The 20,513-nt window shown below is 41.8% G+C and overlaps 1 protein-coding gene across 1 annotated transcript; it reads left to right on the top strand.

Annotated features, from left to right (window-relative positions):
* The first annotated feature begins 573 nt into the window (after window positions 1-573).
* LOC134673274 (CLIP domain-containing serine protease HP8-like) lies at window positions 574-19,265 on the top strand. Its single transcript, XM_063531238.1, has 8 exons — window positions 574-706; window positions 10,513-10,643; window positions 13,721-13,841; window positions 14,492-14,551; window positions 15,225-15,403; window positions 15,830-15,938; window positions 17,643-17,820; window positions 18,711-19,265. Exons 1-8 carry the CDS (start codon window positions 640-642, stop codon window positions 18,958-18,960), a joined length of 1,095 nt encoding a protein of 364 aa, XP_063387308.1. The 5' UTR covers window positions 574-639; the 3' UTR covers window positions 18,961-19,265.
* The last annotated feature ends 1,248 nt before the right edge of the window (window positions 19,266-20,513 follow it).

Below are 20,513 nucleotides of genomic sequence, written 5' to 3'. Positions count from 1 at the left end.
ACAACTTGAGGTTGAGCGAAGGTAGAGATGCTCCAGATATTCGGTTACTATCCGGTATCCGGCCTATCCGGCCAATATTTTAATATCCAGCCGGATACCGGATAGTAACATTGCTTGATTTCGGAATAAACAAAATTGGATTTAAGTAACAGAGGTCATAATCGTACTCGTTATTATTTTAAAACATCATGTTTACATTATGAACCTCCAGGTCTGTTCTTATATCTTTTTGTAAGTTATATCTATATATGTATGGCTGTATGTGTTCCGAACAATAAATAAATAAAAATAATTTAAACACTCCACAGATATGCACACGCACTCATTTTGAACCTAGAAATGAGTCCGCGCGAACGTTCACTACGGAACAGGTCAAAATCTGCACAATACATACCTGAAAAACCGACATGTAGGCATAGTTCCGCCGGTCGAATATTCGACGACCGGATACCGAATATTCAGCCGATTAACAGGCCGAATATCGGTATCCAATATCCGGCCAAACTACTATCCGTTGCATCTCTAACCGAAGGTATATTATATATAGAACCGGTTGAACTGACCACTTGACCAGTCGAGAGCCGCCAAACGGCAGACGCAGACGTTTATATTTTTTAAAGAATAAAAAACGATAATAAAATGCGTACAAATGTTTCCCTTTGTGTTGTGCTCGCTTGGTTAACCTGTGCTCTGGCTTATCAAAAACGTAAGTTTTATTTTGCTATAAGTTTAATGGTGAGAAAAGATGAAATTATTAGAGATGTTTTTGTTTTGTTTTGTTTTGAGGTAGTAAACAAGATTTTTATGTGAATTGGCATCTTCACGGTTTTTGCACTAATATATGCTATAATGTCTTATACTTATGTTGTTGTCGTTTGAGAATCCCGTAGGTACCGTCAAGGAATTTAAATTCCGACCCATTTCGTACTTTGTCACAGTGACAACCGTATGAGGTCTCTAGCGGCTTTCATATTGATTGTCACTGTGACAAAGTACGAAATGGGTCGGAATTTAAATTCCTTGACTGTACCTAGATTAAGTAGGTATTCAATAAAACTTACCCAGCTAGCGGCATAAAGAACTCTTTACCGATAAAGGATGTTTATGTATGTTTTAAAATACATACCTCTATATATATATATATATATACATATATATTAATCTACTTATTTTAAAATGAACCTTTATCAAACGGGACATGTCGGCTCCGTTGGGCCTCTACATTATATGAGTTTCAATAAATTTTATACTAGTTATCAAAAAAAGTGGTACACTAATTTTGCAATTTTAGATAGGGGTTCCGCCAAAATCGACTGAAAGACCCCAACATCAATTTCTTTATAGCCCCCAGCTTCAAATAATTGTGCCCTATTGTCTCGAGTCCGGACACATTCCATTAAGAAGTGCTGTACATCTTCGACGGAGCCGCAGATATCGCAGTTGGGCGAATCTGCTTTCCCCATCAGATGAGCAAACTTATTTAATGGAATGTGACCGGACCGAAGCCTGTGGGCACGTACAATATTCGCCCGGTTTAAGTCAGCCACTTCCCAAAAATACCTATATATATGGAAACATTTATGTAACGTTAAATAATTATCACATTATGCTTTTCGTACAAGTTAAATGTCGATCAGAAACGAGACACCTATTATTAATTATTACACAGGTAGGTTAAATTATTTAGAAAGTTTTGTCGTCTTATGTTTCTGATAATTCTTCTTCTTCCTGGCGTTATCTCGGCATTTTGCCACGGCTCATGGGAGCCTGGGGTCCGCTTGACAACTAATCCCATGATTTGACGTAGGCACTAGTTTTTACGAAAGCGACTGCCATCTGACCTTCCAACCCAGAGGGGAAAACTAGGCCTTATTGGGATTAGTCCGGTTTCCTCACGATGTTTTCCTTCACCGAAAAGCGACTGGCAAATATCAAATGATAATTCGTACATAAGTTCCGAAAAACTCATTGGTACGAGCCGGGGTTTGAACCCGCGACCTCCGGATTGAAAGTCGCACACAGTCACAGTCGCAGTCGGAGTGATGTTTCTGATAATTGAAACCCTAAAACAGATTACAACAATTGTAAATATTGATAACGATTATAACGAAACTAATTAGTTACATACCTAAATATAGTAATAGCTACACAAATTCAATGTTGCTACCCTACCACGAACAGGAAAAACAACAAAATACGTATAGTTCGTTTTTTTTGGCATTAGAAAAAAGGTAAACAATCTTGACGTGTCTTTTTATTGAAAAACACTTTTGGAAAATAAGTCACGGCAAATATGTAAGAATTATGAATCATATAAAACCAATCCACATTGTTCAGACTATACTGAACTGTTGCCATGTAAATAAATAATACCGCCCTCTTGAGAATGATCATATTTTTATATTCCTGTGGTCAGGCTTTCTTTTGCTTAAATAATTACTGATTTTTCAAAAGCGTTTTTCAATTAAAAGACACGTCAAGATTGCGTCTTTTCTAATATTAAAAGAACGAACTATAATCCAGGTAAATGATATGACTACGTATCATTTACCTGGAGTATAGTTCGTCCTGGATTATAATCCAGGTAAATGATATGACTACATATCATTTACCTGGATTATAGTTCGTCACCGTGTGAGTCAGTGTAGTATCCAACTGTGATTTGAATTTAATTGCTTAGGTCATTAAATCTTTAAGAACTCGTTACTGCTATTTGCGTTATTATATTTATGGGCTAAATCCCTTTATCAATACTACATAATAAAACCATTGAACCACAATGTAATGAAATGAACAAATTATTAGATTTTATGGATACGGCTGCCTTTTTAGAGTACCTACTACTTAGAACAAAACAAAGGTTTTCTCAATAAATTATTCTTATTTTTAAACTTCACCTGACTAACTTAAATAAAAAGAATAATGCAACAATTAGGGTAACATTCCATTTCCAACGACAGCTGCACTATTGTCAATTTTACTATGGAAATTGACAATGACAGCGACGCGTTCAGTACCGGTAGTGCAGCTGCGGTTAGAAATGGTATGTTACCATTTGTTCACTGGCGAAAGAGTGGACTGTAGAAAATGGGACGATAGGGGAATGCTTTAGGGCCGGTTGAGCAAGAAAGCTGTTGTATGCCAAATTAACTTATGGAATTAAATTTAAGTGCGAGATAGTGTGAGACGAAGTTACCTTTGCAATCCGGTGGTTGTGGGTTGAACCGTTGGTTTCTGTTGTGGACTGCTGGTGGTGGTCCGGGCTGCCCTTGTCGCAAGCTAGAGGTAAGCTCAGAACCGTTACCTTCAGTCGGCCAACTTAGACCTAGGTTTTTCCACTGCACAAATGGGCACGGCGTCCTTCGGCTACACAGCACTGATTTTAAATAGTCTAGAGATTGGCAGTAGTGCTTTTAACAAAATTGCGAGAACATTAACGAGAATAGCGAGATGTGATGTGCACTGGTAGTAGTTCTATGACATACTAATTGTGACAGCTCATGACAGAGCAAGATTTAAATTCGAACCGTGACTTTGGTGTTGCCACAGTATTTACTTAAAATAATCCTAAAAATACAAAGCCAAAGCTGAACATTCCGCCCACCAAAATGCATTGTATTTTGACAAAGCGAAAAGGAAACAATAAAGTAAGGTTAATGCGATAATATTAAGACTAAAACGAAAAAATGGACAACACAAAGGTAGCGCTCTAAAGCAACTACGCAGGCAGTGGGCACAGTTTGACCACAGGCCGTTTGTACGACCCTGTGGCTGTGCGCACAGTAACCACACGACAGATCCCATCGGATCCGGGGTGTGTGTCGATGATGCGACCCAAGGGCCACTTCATTGGGCTCGTCTGCTCGTTCACAACGAGCACTAGTGCACCAATTTGGACGTTGGGCTGCCTATCGTGCCACTTCATCCGCTGCTGGAGAGTATGCATATACTCCTTCGACCATTTCTTCCAGAAGTCCTGGTGCATCTTCTGAAGCAGCTTCCAGCGTTGGAGAGGGCTAACCCTAACGTCTGATAGGTCTTCCTCAGGCACGACCGACAGGGGCTCCGTGGTGAGGAAATGACCGGGAGTCAGAGCCGTCAGGTCGTTGGGATCGGTACTGAGAGGAGTAAGGGGTCTCTAATTAAGAAGAGCCTCGACCTGGGTCAAGACGGTTAGAAACTCTTCGTACGTCAACCTCTGACTACCGATGACTCGAGCCAAATGTGTTTTAACAGCCTTGATACCGGCCTCAGCGAGACCCGAGAAGTGAGGGCTGCCTGGCGGATTGAACTCGAATTTAATCTCGCTATGCGTCGCAGCATCTCCTACAATACGTTGCAGAATATTGCTCGCGCCGACAAAATTCTTCCCCTGGTCGGATACCAACCGGTTACACCGACCACGACGCGCGACGAAGCGGCGAAGCGCGGCAAGAAACGCGTCTGAGGACAGCTCAGTGACGAGCTCCGTGTGTACAGCCTTTGTCGAGGTGCACACGAAAACGCAAATGTAACCCTTGTAGGTCTTGTTACCTCGCCCGCGACCCAGAGCTATGTCAAAAGGTCCCCCGAAATCGACAGCAGCACTCAGGAAAGCTTTGAGCTGGGCTACCCGATAAGACGGCAAGTCGCCCATGAACGGCGCAGGAGCACCGAGTGGTCGAACACGGAAGCATTTCATGCATTTTGACGTGACAGCGTGGATAGCTCGCTTTGGGGACAGTATCCAGAAATGCTGCGCCAGCAAATTATGAAGCGTCTGGACGCCTGGGTGCATGAAACGCTTATGGTACTCGTCGATCAAGAGGGAGGTAAGACGATCGTCGCGAGGTAGCAACAGGGGATGTTTAACATCGAATTCGAGAGAAGCTCGCGACAGGCGTCCGCCCACCCTCAAGAGACCCGCGTCATCGAGGAATGGAGACAATTTCTTAAATGCTTTCGGGAGAAAGTTCGAAAGATTGTTTTTCACTTTCTCGATCTCCAAAGCAAAGTGGTGTTGTTGAACAGAACGCACGAGGAACATAAGCGCCTGTTTAATCTCCAGGGGTGTTAGAGGACCGTCCAACAAGTTGTTGGGCGTCTTCCGATTTCTTACGTTGTGCACGAAACGAAAACAATAGGCGAGGACACGTTGGAGTGTCCTCAGTGCCGAGAACTTATTCATTAAGTTGTCTGTCCACGTCTCCTGCACAGAGACAGTAAGGACAGTCACCTTGCGCTCTTCGTGTAGGACATCCACGTCGACTGATAACGTTGACTTAGGCCAGTCAGACTTGTCCAGCACGAGCCAAGATGGACCCTTCCACCAGTTACTATGGTGGACCAGGTCGTCCGGCAAGAGGCCCCGCGACCCACAGTCGGCAGGGTTGTCGCCAGTCCTCACGTGTCGCCAGCAATCAGGAGCGATAATCTCCTGGATGTGGCTCACGCGGTTAGCCACGAAAGTTTTCCACTTGGAAGGGCAAGACTTTATCCAAGTCAACGCAACGCTAGAGTCAGACCACGCGTACACCTTGTCGATTTTGTGGAGAGGCTCCAGAGCCGTTGCGACCGACTCCACTAGGTCTACAAGTAGTACCGCGGCCAGCAACTCGAGACGTGGTATAGACAATTTACGCAGGGGTGCCACTCTCGATTTACCACAGACCAACTGGACGTACTGCGTTCCGTCCTCGCCTGACGTTCGAACGTAAACCACCGCGCAAAACCCTCGCTCTGAGGCGTCGCAGAACCCGTGAACTTCGAGCGAGACGAAATCGTTGACCATACGACGCGGGACAGACACGGACCTCAACGAAGGCAGCTGCGCTTTGAACTCTCGCCATTCGGATACAAGGTTCTCTGGCGCGTCGTCATCCCACGAGACACCTGAGACCCACAGCAACTGCATGAGATATTTCGCTAAGAACGTCACAGGTGAGAGAAGGCCCAGAGGGTCAAAGATCCGAGCAATCTCCGAGAGGATGGTACGTTTAGTGCACCGACGATCTTCGACAGCCACTCGAAAGGTGAAGTCGTCTGCCTGAGGTAACCACGAGAGGCCAAGAATTTTTAGTGAGATGTCCCCAATGGAGTTGAACTCCCGAAAGTCTTCAGAATACAAGTCTGAGGAGGGGACACCGTCGAAGAACTCCTGGTGGTTCGACGTCCATTTCCGCAAATGGAAACCGCCAGAAGCTAATATCGTCGACAACTCCGAACGAAGCTTCCGTGCTTCTTCGATAGAATGAGCTCCAGACACCACGTCGTCGACATAGATGTCGCGGTCTAGAACTGCCGAACCGGAAGGGTATTCTTCACCCGATTGCCTTGCCAACTGAGCAATAGTTCGGAGAGCTTGGTAAGGAGCGGACGAAACGCCGTAAGTAACGGTCAGCAGCCGATAGTCCCGGACAGGCTCATTGACAGACGGACGCCATAGGATACGCTGATATTCAGCATCTTCCGGGGACACTAAAATTTGTCTATACATTTGCTTGACGTCGGCCGTGAAAACAACATTATGCCACCGAAAACGAAGGAGCAAGTGGAAAATGTTATTTTGCAGCTTCTGCCCTGGCAGTAGCGCATCATTTAGCGAGATGCCTCGGCTGTCCTTGGCACTGGCGTCAAAGACGACCCGGAGAGGAGTACTGGTTGACGAGGGCCTCAATACTCCATGGTGGGGGATGTAGAAGAACTTCCCCTCATCCACCCTTGGAGGGTCACACTCCTCAAGGTGGCGACAGCTTTCGTAGTCCTTCATAAAGGCTACATAGTTTTTGTAGAAGTCGGAGTTACTAAGTAACTTTCGCTCCAGCGACGAAAATCTCCTAAGAGCAATGGCTCGAGAGCCCGAGAAGGTGGGTTTATTGGAAGTGTCAGCGAAAGGTAGAGGAACGACGAATCTACCTTCCTCTGTGCGACGAAAGTTAGCGAGAAAATATTCCTCGCACAGCTGATCCTCCTTCGACAAAATGACGGTGTTCGGAGAGCGGACATCTTCCAACTCCCAGAACCTCTTAATAGAGTCGTCAATTGATAACCTGCCCACGACCAGTTGACAACTGTTACCACGGAACCGAGAACGACAGATGTCCGTTGCACAGTCGCCTGCGTCACCCATCAAAATCCACCCGAAGATGGTGTTGAGGGCAGTCGCCTGGCCAGGGGCCCCATGGGTTAAACCAGGGCGTAACGAAGAAGCGAGAATGTTGACGTTCAGCAGCAAGTCAACAGGTCCTGGAATATGCCAATGAGGGTCAGCTAACTCTAAGCCCCTGATATGTCGCCATGATGAGACATCAACATGATCCGTTGGCATTTCCGGACAAATTTTTGGTAACAAATAAGCCTCTACTGTAATAGCAATATCAGACTTCCCGAGCCTGGACGAGACAGTACATGACAATGTGCCACCAGGCCTAGAAACCACATCACCAATGCCAGTCACGGCATGCTTCCCATATTCTGCCCGGAGACCAAGCTTCTTTGCACATTCCTCGCTTATAAAGTTGCAAGCACTGGCACAGTCAAGCAAAGCCCTTACCGCTACCAAGTCGCCTTGGGCATTCTTCACCAAAACCTTGGCAGTTGCAAACAAAGAAGAGGCCGCCACATTACTTGCCACCATTGCCAGCGGATTCGATGTGTCAGACGGATGCTTCGAGCTATTTACATCCACAGCCGGGGAGGCAGGCACATTTGCATTATTAAAATGTAACAGCGTATGGTGGGAGAAACGACACTGCTCACACCGCTGTTTTGACTTGCAGGACTTGACAGAATGAGACCCCGACAGACATAGAATACATAACTTATTTTCTTTCACACATTTGAACCGATCAGCGGGGTCATATTTTAAAAAAGTTGGACAAGATACAAGACTATGAGCCAGCTTACAGACTACACACGTTGGAGCAGTGACCACCAAGGCCATTTTTGGCTTACTAGAAGGCTTACTACTGCTAGGCTGAGGGGTACTAGCAACGAAGCCCGTTGACCCTGCAGCATCTAGTGCTCGGTATCTTTTCTCAACAAAATTCTGCAATTTACTAAACTCCGGGATATCATCGGAGTTGTGTTCTAGCTCAAACTGCTCCTTCGTGCTCCTATCCAGCTTCGACCACAGTAACTGAATAAGTAAAAAGTTTTTATCCGGCAAGCTGAAACCTTTCAATATTGACAAGTTTTCAGTAAAGACCCTATGAACCCGCTGTAGGTCACTAGGCCGAGACACTTTTACAGGTTCACACTGAGTAAGCTTATCATAATAAGTTGTAGCAATTAATTTAATTTTATTATATTGCTTGTACAGCGCCTCATATGCTACCTTATAATTGTCATCGGTGACAGGATAATTTTTTATAAGGTCATATGCTTCATTTTGCACGCTCGACAGTAAATAGTGTAATTTTTCAACAGGGGCAATATCTGTTCGCTTATGTACTAAAGAATTGAACAACTGTATGAATGTTACCCAGTTTTCAATTTTCCCATCGAAAGCTTTAATTTGTAACTTCGGCAACTTCGGCAAGACCGGCTGCGGCGTCCCCGATACCCCGGAAGCCCCAGCAAAGGCCTGCTTCCTATTCTGCAAACGCGATCTCACTGCCCTAACCTTCGAGTCGAACATCGCGGTATGGGAACAAATCTCGCGGTGCTCGCTTCGCGGAGCAGCACTTAAAAGTTTTATTTGAGCTTCATGAAAGTTTTTCGCAATTGCACACAATTCACTCTCGTCACACAAAGCTAATTCAGCATCCGACAACATTTGCAAATACTCTATTCTCATTACCTGATAATCACGAGCAATCATCACCGTGTCTACGCCAGCATCATCTTTCTCGCCAGACTTATCACTGCCTCCCATATTAATAAACACAAAACTACACAAAATTGCAGTAATTACACAAAAAATGTTCAAAACAAACTGCAATTCACCTTCCACAACTTCAATGACAGACAGCTGACAGTTGACACTTGACAATTATGAAAAATGTTGCCAGCGTAATTAAATAAGTGACCGAATGATTTTATTAAAGCACCACTACACGACCACCAACTTTCTTGCTTACCCTCGACTTTTTTTATAAGTCTACCCTAAATTTAGAATTAAGCAGATGATATGACGAAACGAATTTGAATAAGCAACAGACAACGACAAACGAAAAACCAAAGGTCACTTTTCAAATTATCCGGTTCGAAGACCAAAATGTTCACTGGCGAAAGAGTGGACTGTAGAAAATGGGACGATAGGGGAATGCTTTAGGGCCGGTTGAGCAAGAAAGCTGTTGTATGCCAAATTAACTTATGGAATTAAATTTAAGTGCGAGATAGTGTGAGACGAAGTTACCTTTGCAATCCGGTGGTTGTGGGTTGAACCGTTGGTTTCTGTTGTGGACTGCTGGTGGTGGTCCGGGCTGCCCTTGTCGCAAGCTAGAGGTAAGCTCAGAACCGTTACCTTCAGTCGGCCAACTTAGACCTAGGTTTTTCCACTGCACAAATGGGCACGGCGTCCTTCGGCTACACAGCACTGATTTTAAATAGTCTAGAGATTGGCAGTAGTGCTTTTAACAAAATTGCGAGAACATTAACGAGAATAGCGAGATGTGATGTGCACTGGTAGTAGTTCTATGACATACTAATTGTGACAGCTCATGACAGAGCAAGATTTAAATTCGAACCGTGACTTTGGTGTTGCCACAGTATTTACTTAAAATAATCCTAAAAATACAAAGCCAAAGCTGAACACCATTAGTCGTAGAAACCTACGTAGGACTTTAAAGTGCTTTAAAGTTTGATACAACCCAAACTACATCGGGAGTGGTTTACGGACAAGAAATTAGGCTATTTCTGACTTTAAAAAAAATCACAGCTTAGAGTTAAACCAAGAAAAGTCTGCAGAGATTTTTACAGCACACGCAGTGCAGGTGTTATTTTAAAACGTCAAACTTCTTTGAAATTGTGACGTATAAATAACACCCCAAATGGTGGGAAAATGACGATGACAGGGTCGAGTGGAGAAAACGAGGGGAGGCCTTTACCCAGCAGTGGGACACCAAAGTATCTAGGCTAGAAAAAAAAAAAAGAAACTCTGACACTGCGTGTGTGCTGTCAAAATCGGTGGCGTAGTTAGGCGTGGGCGAAGTGGGCCGTTGCCCACGGCCTCTCGCTCCAAGGGGGGCCTCGCGCGATGGTCCTTCGGGCACAGTGAAAGAAAAAGGCCTCGCAGATGTGATTTCGCCAACGGCTAGATTAGTTCACACTACGCCACAGGTCAAAATCTCTGCAGACTTTTCTTGTATTTGTCCAACTCTAAGTTTATATGACCCATGTAAGTTTATACTAAATATGTAACTACGTAAATAAAATTATAATGAAATACATATTATATAATGTTAAGATAAGTTAAGTTAAGAAGTAAATATAAATGAAATCTATGTGTTAGCATGTAAGGTTTATCTGTTAATGCTAATATTACATTATAAATAAATAAATACTTTCCGTAAAATACTGTCAATTTCGCAGAGAGTTGTAACGACTGCGTCGGCTACAAATCTTGTGAGGCTGCCGTGGTCCTTCTTGGGATGAAGACGCAAGCTGCCGATGAAAAGTTCAAGAGCGCCTTTTGCGGTTTCGATGGAGCCAAGCTACCAATGGTTAGTATTTCCCTACCCCCTTATTCAGGGGATATTACTGCAATGTTCTGCCGCCAGAGTGCAGCACTACCGGCTCAGTAAATTCATAGACTAAACTTATACATACTGTACCTTAAACTGTTTTTTGTCAAGTTTTCACAGACAATAAAATCAACGTGGTTTGTTAACAAGGGCCTACCGGTAAACGCGAAAATCGAAATTTAGTTATCTGCCTCTTTTTCGCTCGAGTATGCAATAGGGCTCGCGGTCGGGCCCGGGTTTCTGGTACCCGTTGCCGGGGTCCCGTTCTCGTGCTACATGAAACCGGATTTGTGGCCCGTTCGGAACGGGTAATTAGGATCCGTGTACCCGTGTTACCCGTGTGTCCAGATCCGGGTCCGGCCCGTTCTCGGCGTAAAGTAACGATGACGATTGGTGGCGAAAATCGATCTAGCTAGGTGTCATGTATGTCTCTATGAAACAGAATTTTCTGCTAATGTCGTTCGTGAGGTCAATACCTTTGTCCTAAATTGTTCTCAGACAACAATATCTCTGAGAATGTCGATATCTGGCATCGTCGGCTCGGTCACGTATCGGATGTCGCCGCGTCTAGCTAAATTGGTAAATGGTATTAAAATTGGAGGAGGGGGGGCAATTCAAGAACATTTTTGCAAAATATGTGTCAAAGCGAAAATGACTAGAAAACCTTTCAAAAACAATAGAATTAAAGCTAAATTCCCTTTGGAAATTATTCATACGGATGTTTGCGGTCCAATAGAAACTCCCACTTGGGATAACAAAAAATATTTTATTACTTTCCTAGATGATTTTACACATTTTTGTGTCGTTTATTTAATTACTTTTAAAAGTGAAGCCTTTGACAAAATAAAACAGCTCGTGACTTTAGTGAAAATCATTTCAATACAAAAGTGAGAAAAATTAGATGCGATAATGGACGCGAATACTCGAACAATAACCTACACGCGTATTCGGGAAACGAGATAATCACAAGATCTAGAAACGATATAGAGATCAACTAGATTTACATTAGATATCGATTAGATGTGACTTGGATATCTAAGTCATAACTTGTCGAAATCGTTCAAGAGGACCTCCAGAATCGCGCAAACGTCAAATTTGACATATCTATCTTGTCGAAATCGTTCAAGAGGACCTCCAGAATCGCGGAAACGTCAAATTTGACATATTTATCTTACAAATATCTTTAAATTATCCATATCGTAACTTGTTGAGGTCTAGTAGAGATACATTTTCAGAATCGAGCCGCTAATACCGATGCAGATGGCCGAAGATCGAGAGGCCTAGAGAGCAGTGGTAGGAAGAATAACCCATAGGAGTCACGTCCCTCAGACATGAGGTCACGACCACGAAGAAGAATGATTTCTGATAAGACCATAGTTTGTAATGGCTTGGTGCTGTGATTTCAACAGAACAAGATTACCAAGGAGTTTCTAAAAATAGCAGTTAGATTACTAGAAATGAGTGCTCCACTACACTAATGACCTTATACAATGGGGACAATACAGATTAGTAATTAGTTAAATAGGTACTCAACGTACGCGTACCTACTACAGAGATAAAAAAATAGATAACTATTTGTTTATGTTTACAAAAACTTTGTGCTTTAAAAAAATACTTACACTTTTGGTGTCCAAGGTGGCATCAAATAGTCTACGATCTCAAACCAACAAGCGATATTGAACCTTTAAGTCTAAGGATATCTCCAAAAACCGGTCAAGTGCGAGTCGGACTCGCGTTCCAAGGGTTCCGTACATTACTCAATTAAAAAACAATGTTTTTTTATAGTAAAACGCGAGTGAAACGCCTTTAAAAAACCCATAGGGGTCGGATCAAAAACTAAGTAATTAGTCCGACTCACGCTTGACTACATATTTCTAATAGGTTTTCCTGTCATATATAGGTAAAGACCTATTTTATGTATTTTTTACAAAATTTTAGACCCAGTAGTTTCGGAGTTAAAGGGGGGGGAATGGTCATTTTTTGCCTATTTTCTTGAATTACTTCTAAACTGTTTATTCTAAAATCACAAAATAAATATATTTGAAATTCTCACATTGAGCTCTTTCATTTGATATCACAATATATTTTGAAGAACTTTATTTTTCAATTTTCTCATTTATCCTCCAAAAGTGGCCCCCATATTTAAAATACATTTGTTTACATTACATGTCCGTCTTTGGGTCACAAACTTACATGTCTTATTCGCAAGTCAATAATTTTATAGGTAGTTTTAATACGCGATGGCGGGCAACGGACAACCGGTCTGTTCGAGGAAAGGTCATCCTGCAGCACGTATGCGTCATATACATATAAACACTTATTATTGCAAATATGTTAATTTTACTTTTATGTTTACTAGCGATCAGCCCCGGCTTAGCACGGGTTAACAAATTAACAAATTATACACCTAAACCTTCCTCAAGGATAACTCTATTATGTGTATAAGTACTTAACTATTTAGTAAATAATAGTACAGAAAATAAAAATAAAACAGGAAATTCTAGCTTCATTATAGTAGGTATAAAGGCGAACTTGTATCTTAAAGGGATATATCTCTTCCAGTTAATCTTAAAGTTAGCCCATGTTTACATTTTACAAAGCTGCTAAAATAATAAGTACCTACATCTTACCAAAAGAGCATCATCAGAAAGAATGAACAAAGTAAAATAATACATACATACATACTCACATACATACACACATAACTTCACATAAACACTTTCACTAAGCATTGTTTATTCCAAGTAAGAATCAATATAAATGTTTGTATAAAAACTTATAAACTAAAATAATACTTTCACTAATAATTTAATTATATAACTTCCTAAGACCTTTTTAACCGACTTAAGTCGTTTTGTACTCAGTTGGATTAGTGATTTAATAAAAATTCTTAGAGTTAATTTTAATGTATCTTTAATAATATTTTGTATTTCGCTTAAAACTCACGTCACAGGCTATAAGCCTAGTGTGGGGATCACTGTACTGCCCCTCTGTAACATAAAGTTATGATATAATATATTTTTAATTTTCGAATAAGAAAAAAATATTTTCCCCAGGTGTGTTGCTCTCAACTCTCGACTAAATCAACACCGGACAGCGTGGAAAGCGTGGAAAACCACCCAAACCTCCATCTGCTCCCGGACGCCTGTGGAAAGATCAACGGAGACAAGATCTTAGGTAAACACAGGATCATAGGTATAAAAAAAATTGAATACTCCATCATGAATCCATCCTCACCACGAATTTGACACTGACATATTCGCTAGCGACCGCGCAAACTAATGGTAACATTCCATTTCTAACCGCAGCTGCACTACCGGTACTGAACGCGTCGCTGTCATAGTCAATTTACATAGTAAAATGAACAGTATTGCAGCTGTCGTTGGAAATGGACTGTCACCTTAACTCACAATGCATCTCCCTCGTACTGACAATTGAGATTTGTGCAAGCGAGATACACTGCAGATGCACCCTCTCAACAAATATCTACACTACCTATTACCTTTTGGTAATACTTACCAAAAGCGCATAATCTGACAGATGGATTTACCCGAGTTTGAAGTTAAGTGACTCAATTGATTCGACAATGAATTAAGTACATAGATATTGTTAATCAACTTAGTAGTTCAGGGGCCTTACCATGATGTCCATATTGCGATTCTGTTTAGGACCTAACCTGAATTGCTAAGGGACGGAGATATACGACTTATATAGCTCCATCCTTTAGCAATTCAGGTTAGGTCCTGAACAGAATCGAAAATAGGAAATCATGGTAAGTCTAGGATTAGGTAAATACTTCACTTATAATAATATAAATTCATTCACAGGAGGCCGAACCGCGGGTCTCTACGAGTATCCATGGATGACACTCATATCATATAAGACACGTAAGTTAAAACGTTACTTTTATTTAAAAAATAGTTTATTGCAGTTTCTCCTAGTTACAAATCTAATAAAAGGTGAATGTGATTGACTATTTGAAGCATCATTAAGCTCGTACTTCCAAAATTTGGCTGCGTCTTTAATACCGGTCCAGTCCCTGATGTTCCAACTCGATGCTATTTTAAGTCTTTTTCTTCTGCCTATTACACTTCTTGGTTGCCATATTTCTTTATGTATGGCCAAAACATTACAGTTTTTCACTGGACAGTCGTACAAAATACCTTCCTTGTTTTAATCGTTAGAACTTCTTATATTTCCTTTAAACCAACTAAACCCAATCTACTGATTTAAACTTTCACGATTATTTAATATTATGAAACTGCACAACGGGACTTAATCGCGTATTAAGGTTTTAAGATTTACCTCCGACGTTTCGAGGACGGCGTTGTCCCCGTGGTCTCGGAGAAGATCTAAAAACCTTAATACGCGATTAAGTCCCGTTGTGCAGTTTCATAATGTTAAACCCAATCTGTTCACCTACCCCACTATACTTCAACATTATATACACTTAGGACGTTAGAGATAACCAGGAGATAACTGACCCGCCCTGCATTTAAATTTGATTTCAAGGGGGGTCAACCGATCTCTGCAGCTGACTGTAACTTTTACGTATTTCAGGACTGGGACCCCAGTTCGAATGCGGCGGCAGCCTCATCAATGAGCGCTACGTACTCACCGCGGCTCACTGCATCTCGAACTTGAAGCTGCTTGGCGTGAGGATAGGAGAAAACGATGTGGATACCACCACGGACTGTCAAGGAGAGCCTCCCACTCTTACATGTGAATCTAAGATTCAGGTATATTCTCCCCCTTTTCTACAAAGTCTAGAGTCTATTAGATTTGCTGTGGTTCACCCCTAGAGTCCCTGAAGATACTTAATAGTCTCATCAATGAACGCTACGTGCTGACATCAGCCCACTGCATATCAAACTTAAAGCTGCTTGGCGTGAGGATAGGAGACATGTGGGTACCACCACCGACTGTCAAAGAGACCCTCCCACTCTTACTTGCGAATCTAAGATCAGGTATATCTTCTCCCCCTTTTCTACAAGTCTAGCGTCCTCGGCTGATCCTGACTTAGTCTCATCAATGAACACTACGTTCAAAACTCGAGCTACAAGCTGAGTCAATCGATTTACATAATCTAACATTGTCCCTTGGATAACATCTACAAACACCATGCACTTATCACATTTAATGATTGCCATTTTATTTACTTTCAGGATATTCGTATTGAAGAGGCCATACCCCATCCAGAATATCAAGGCAAACCCAACATCAGAAATGATATCGGTCTTCTCAGGCTTAAAAAGCCAGTGGACTTATCTTTCAGTAAGAACACCCTATTTCATTCTTTTATACCTACAGTTATGCCTCTTCCACCAACTTCAACAGTTTATTTATTATGTTTTTACACATTTCCAGTGGCGTAGCTAGTAGCCCGGGAAGTACTGTCATAAGGTGCAAATTTTGGTATCGGATGAATTCACTTAGCACAGACGTAATATACGTAAAGCTAAGCTAATTGAGCCCGGTAGATATCCGCCACCCCCTGGCAGGTAGGCAGGGGGGGCAGTCAAAATAATTTGTAATGGATTCAAGCTTTGAACTCCTTTTTAACCCCCTTAGAGGATGAATTTTTAAAAACGCATAAATTACTTTTCTTGTATTCTAATAATATGCGCATATAAAAAGTTTCAAGCCCCACACTCGAAAAAAATGTTGATCTCCATACAAATTTTCAACCCCTATTTCACCACCTTAGGGGATAAATTTTCAAAAACGCTGAAATTGGTTTTCTTGTATTTTAATAATATATCTTTTAACGAAGTTTGAATTTCCTAGCTTAAAATAAAACATGAACTCCATATAAACTTTCGTCCCCTTTTTAACCCCCTTAGGGGTTGAATTTTTCAAAATCGCTTCTTATCTCTTGTACACATTATAAATGTAACCTGGTGTGCAAATTTCAACTTTCTAGCAATTGTAGTTTCGGCTGATTATATTAATAATTGAATAAAAAATTGCAAACCGATTTTGATTTGTTCGTCAATATTTTTGTTTTTTTCTATTAAACTGTACATTCAATGTCTCCAAAATGAATTCATTATGCCCGATTTATCTGGAAATGATACGAAACTCGAGGTGGTAGGTAAATAGAAGCCGATATGCAGCGTGTAACTTTGGATGCGGCCCTGCTTACCCACCAGGGGGTGGCGTTTGGCTACCGGGCTGGATTGGCTTAGCTTTACGTATACTACATCTGTGCCAAGTAAATTCATCCGATACCAAAATTTGCACGTCCCATACATTGGGTGACACTGCCTCCCTCACTATAGGCATGAAGGCCCCATTCGCCCACGGCTTCGCACTTAGCGCCTCGCAAAGCCAATATTTTTATTACCTTGGGAAAACACATTGAAAAGGGCCTCGCAGATGTGGTTTTTGACCACGGCTAGATTGGTTCACGCTACGCCACTGCATATTTTACTATTACCTAAATAGTAAATATATCTAAAAATAATCATGAGTGTACTTTTTTGATAGTTTTGCGTTAGATGGGGATGTTCCCGTTTCTTGTAAGAATACGAGTATTACATAGAAAAAAGAAAAATTAAATAAAAGCCAGCCATCAGCCAGTATGAAGCTAATAGTTTGCCACCGATGTTCTTAACGTAGTGGAGTGAACTAGGTATATTTTCTTTGACCGATATACGCAAAGAGCCAACATCTTTCCTAACCATCGTACTTTTTACAAGCTTTTATTTATCCACTTCCCGGTTTCCGGTTGAGCTGAAATTTGGATGCATGTATAAATCGGATGACAATGCAATATTATGGTACTATCCAGCTGATCTGATGATGGAGACTGGAGGTGGCCATAGGAACTCTGTGATGAAACAACGCAACCTAATTGTGTTAGGGGTTTTTGGAATTGTCTCGATGAGCATTAGGTGTCTGTCGTAAAAAAAAGTACAGTCAGCAATAAAAGCTTGTACCAACAATGAAATTTTTGCCAAAAATTATATTTTACAGAGAACGCCGGTCTAATCTGCCTGCCAGTATCCAGAGACCTACAGAGCCGTAATCTCGGAGGACAGCACGCCACTGTCGCTGGCTGGGGCTACACTGAGAAAGGCTACGTCTCATCTAAGCTGCTAGCCGTTGACGTGCCAATACATACCGCTGATGCGTGCCGAGAATTGTACAACAGGTAAAAAAGGAACTTAATGGCTCCTCTACACGATGGGCCAACGCCGGCCACTCTAAGGGACGCAGCCATGCGGTAGAATGAGATAGCAATATCACTTGCTCCCTCTAACGCATAAATGCGTCCCTTAGATTGGCCGGCGTTGGCCCAACGTGTAGAGGAGCCATAAGATCCTCTTCAGTAAAGGATGACACTTGCTAATTGCATCACACAGACAAAACATCCTCCAGACTGAGCATAGTCGTCGCGTTACCCCCTCTGCCACGCGCACCCCCGCATTTTTGGCATCATCGGTTGCATGAAATATCTCTACCTCTACCTCTAAACTCGGTCTAGAGGATTCCTAGTCTATGTTGCATCACAATCACCACAGTTATATTGGTATATTATTCAATTGTTAAGATGGATAGATGGATGGTTAGATGGATGTTCTTAGTGAGATATATCCAAGGAAGCATCTGTATCTAAATATACATGTGTGTTCAATTACTGTTTCTTGTATGATTGTTTTTGTGTTATCTCCGAAATATATAAATAAATAAATAAATGGACCCATACCAGGGTTGCGAAACTCCTGACTTCGGCCAAACTCGGCTCCGTTCGGCTCGGCATTGCTCCGAGCAATTATTAGGCTTGGCACCACTTGATTCCCTTTTGCGTGCACGACCACAGATATACTTAATCACTTGAACTTTGACAACCCTAAATAGCCGAAAGGGATAGTGCCATATATTAGAAAGGGATAGCATGATTCGACCCTGAACCGCTGTCAAACTTCGGTATTGTAGGAAGTTTCCTTTCTGTACGGCAGTACTATTATTTATTCTGTGCCCATCATACTTAAGGCCTGGGTTGATCTGTGTAAGATGTCCCCTAATATTTATTTATTTCAGAGGTCAAAAACCCGGTGAAGAGGACGAGACGATCAACAAGATCTGCGCTGGTGAGAACGGCAAAGACTCCTGCGGAGGGGACTCCGGAGGCCCACTGATGGTCAAGGGAGCCTACAGGAATAGCGGAGAACGCTTCATTCAGCACGGCATCGTGTCGTATGGGCCCAGGCTTTGCGGGTCCGACTTTCCGGGAGTATACACAGATGTTTCGAACTATATGAAGTGGATATTGGATACTATTAAGCCTTGATTTAAGATCATAATAACTTTTCGTTATCTCGAGCGTTACTTGAAACTTTCTACGCCATAATTATAGTATACTTTTGGAGCTGAACGCTTAAGGCATTCAGCCGCCCGTGGCATGAAATGGTTTAAGTTAAGATGACGAAAACCTGGACTATACTAATATCATTAAATACCTAATACTCATTCACTGCATCCTTTGTAGTGATTAATAATTAAGAAGTGATTTTTTTTACTTAGTAATACTTAATTGGGTAAGAACTACTCTGTAATGTGTTGTAAATAAAATATGTACTACTTCTTAAATTGTAAGCTTGTTTCATTTTAAGACGTCTAAATAGAAGTCATGAGAAGGAATCCTTGCCGAGGTTTCCTCGAGGGACTGCCGTACAGATATGATAGTCTGTCTCATTATATATGTCTCATTCAATCGTGTGGTGTGACGGTCAGGTGACGGTTACGTTATATGAAGTGGACTTTGAAAACCAAGAATGGCATATCCCAGCGCGGCGCGCTCATTCTTTCTTCCGTGTGGAATATCTGAAGTCAGTCTACACATGGTATTTAATTAACTATTTACATTGAACACATGGCAACGATCGTCTATCAAATGTCGTCGCCAATAATAATCTCGAGTACCTAATAGCTAAATAATTTAATGAAATAATAATTATGTAAATATCGGGAATCCTCAGTTCACTGTTTCGGTCCTGGGAAAGGCACCGATAGGTACCAAATGCCTTAGTAGTCGCCGCCGTCCACAAGCCCTAATGGCATAGGTCAGCAATTCCCAAACTATGGGTCACGACCCATTGGTGGGTCTCGAGTGCATATTGAGTGGGCCCTGAAACATAAGTCGTCTTTCCGACCGATCGGGCTATCTGAACGTTGCCAATAATATTTCGAGACCCTTTTTCAGGCGGCCAAGAGGTGGGTCCCGAATTTGGGAGTTTTTGTTAGATAGGTCTGAACCCAGTCTACTTTGCTAATAGGGTAAAAAACAAAACTGTGTTCGCGTCTTTCCTGTAGACACACACCAGAATTAGGGGCTATAAAGGTTAATTTTCTTATTTAACGCTTATCCACGTGAAAAGGTCCTCCTTTTATTTAGGGAATTATGATAAAATCAGTACATACATGCCCACAAGCTGTTAACTATTGCCCACAGAAGAGAAAAATGTACAGTTCGTGCGAACACGCTAGTTTTCTCTCCTGTGGGCAATAGTTAACAGCTTGTGGGCATGTAAGAATTATTTCATCAAAGTTCTATAAATAAAAGGAGGACCTTTTCACGTGGATAAGGGTTAAATAAGAAAATTAACCTTTACAGCCCCTAATTCTTGTGTATGTCTACAGGAAAGATGCGAACACAGTTTTGTTTTTGACCCAATAACCACTGACATTAGATAGTATTTGTAAAGTCCCCAGTAAATCCCTCGGGATAGTTATATTAGCGGGAGCACAAGGAAACACAACCGTTAGGATCTTCATAATATTGCAAGAATGAGTCTTAGATCTACCCGCGCTGTCAAGCGTTTATTAATGTATTTATAAGTATAT

This window comes from Cydia fagiglandana, chromosome 18, assembly GCF_963556715.1.
Source record: "Cydia fagiglandana chromosome 18, ilCydFagi1.1, whole genome shotgun sequence".
Lineage (NCBI taxonomy): Eukaryota > Metazoa > Arthropoda > Insecta > Lepidoptera > Tortricidae > Cydia > Cydia fagiglandana.
Note: the sequence above shows the minus strand (reverse complement) of the source record. Positions and strands in the feature narration are given on the sequence as shown.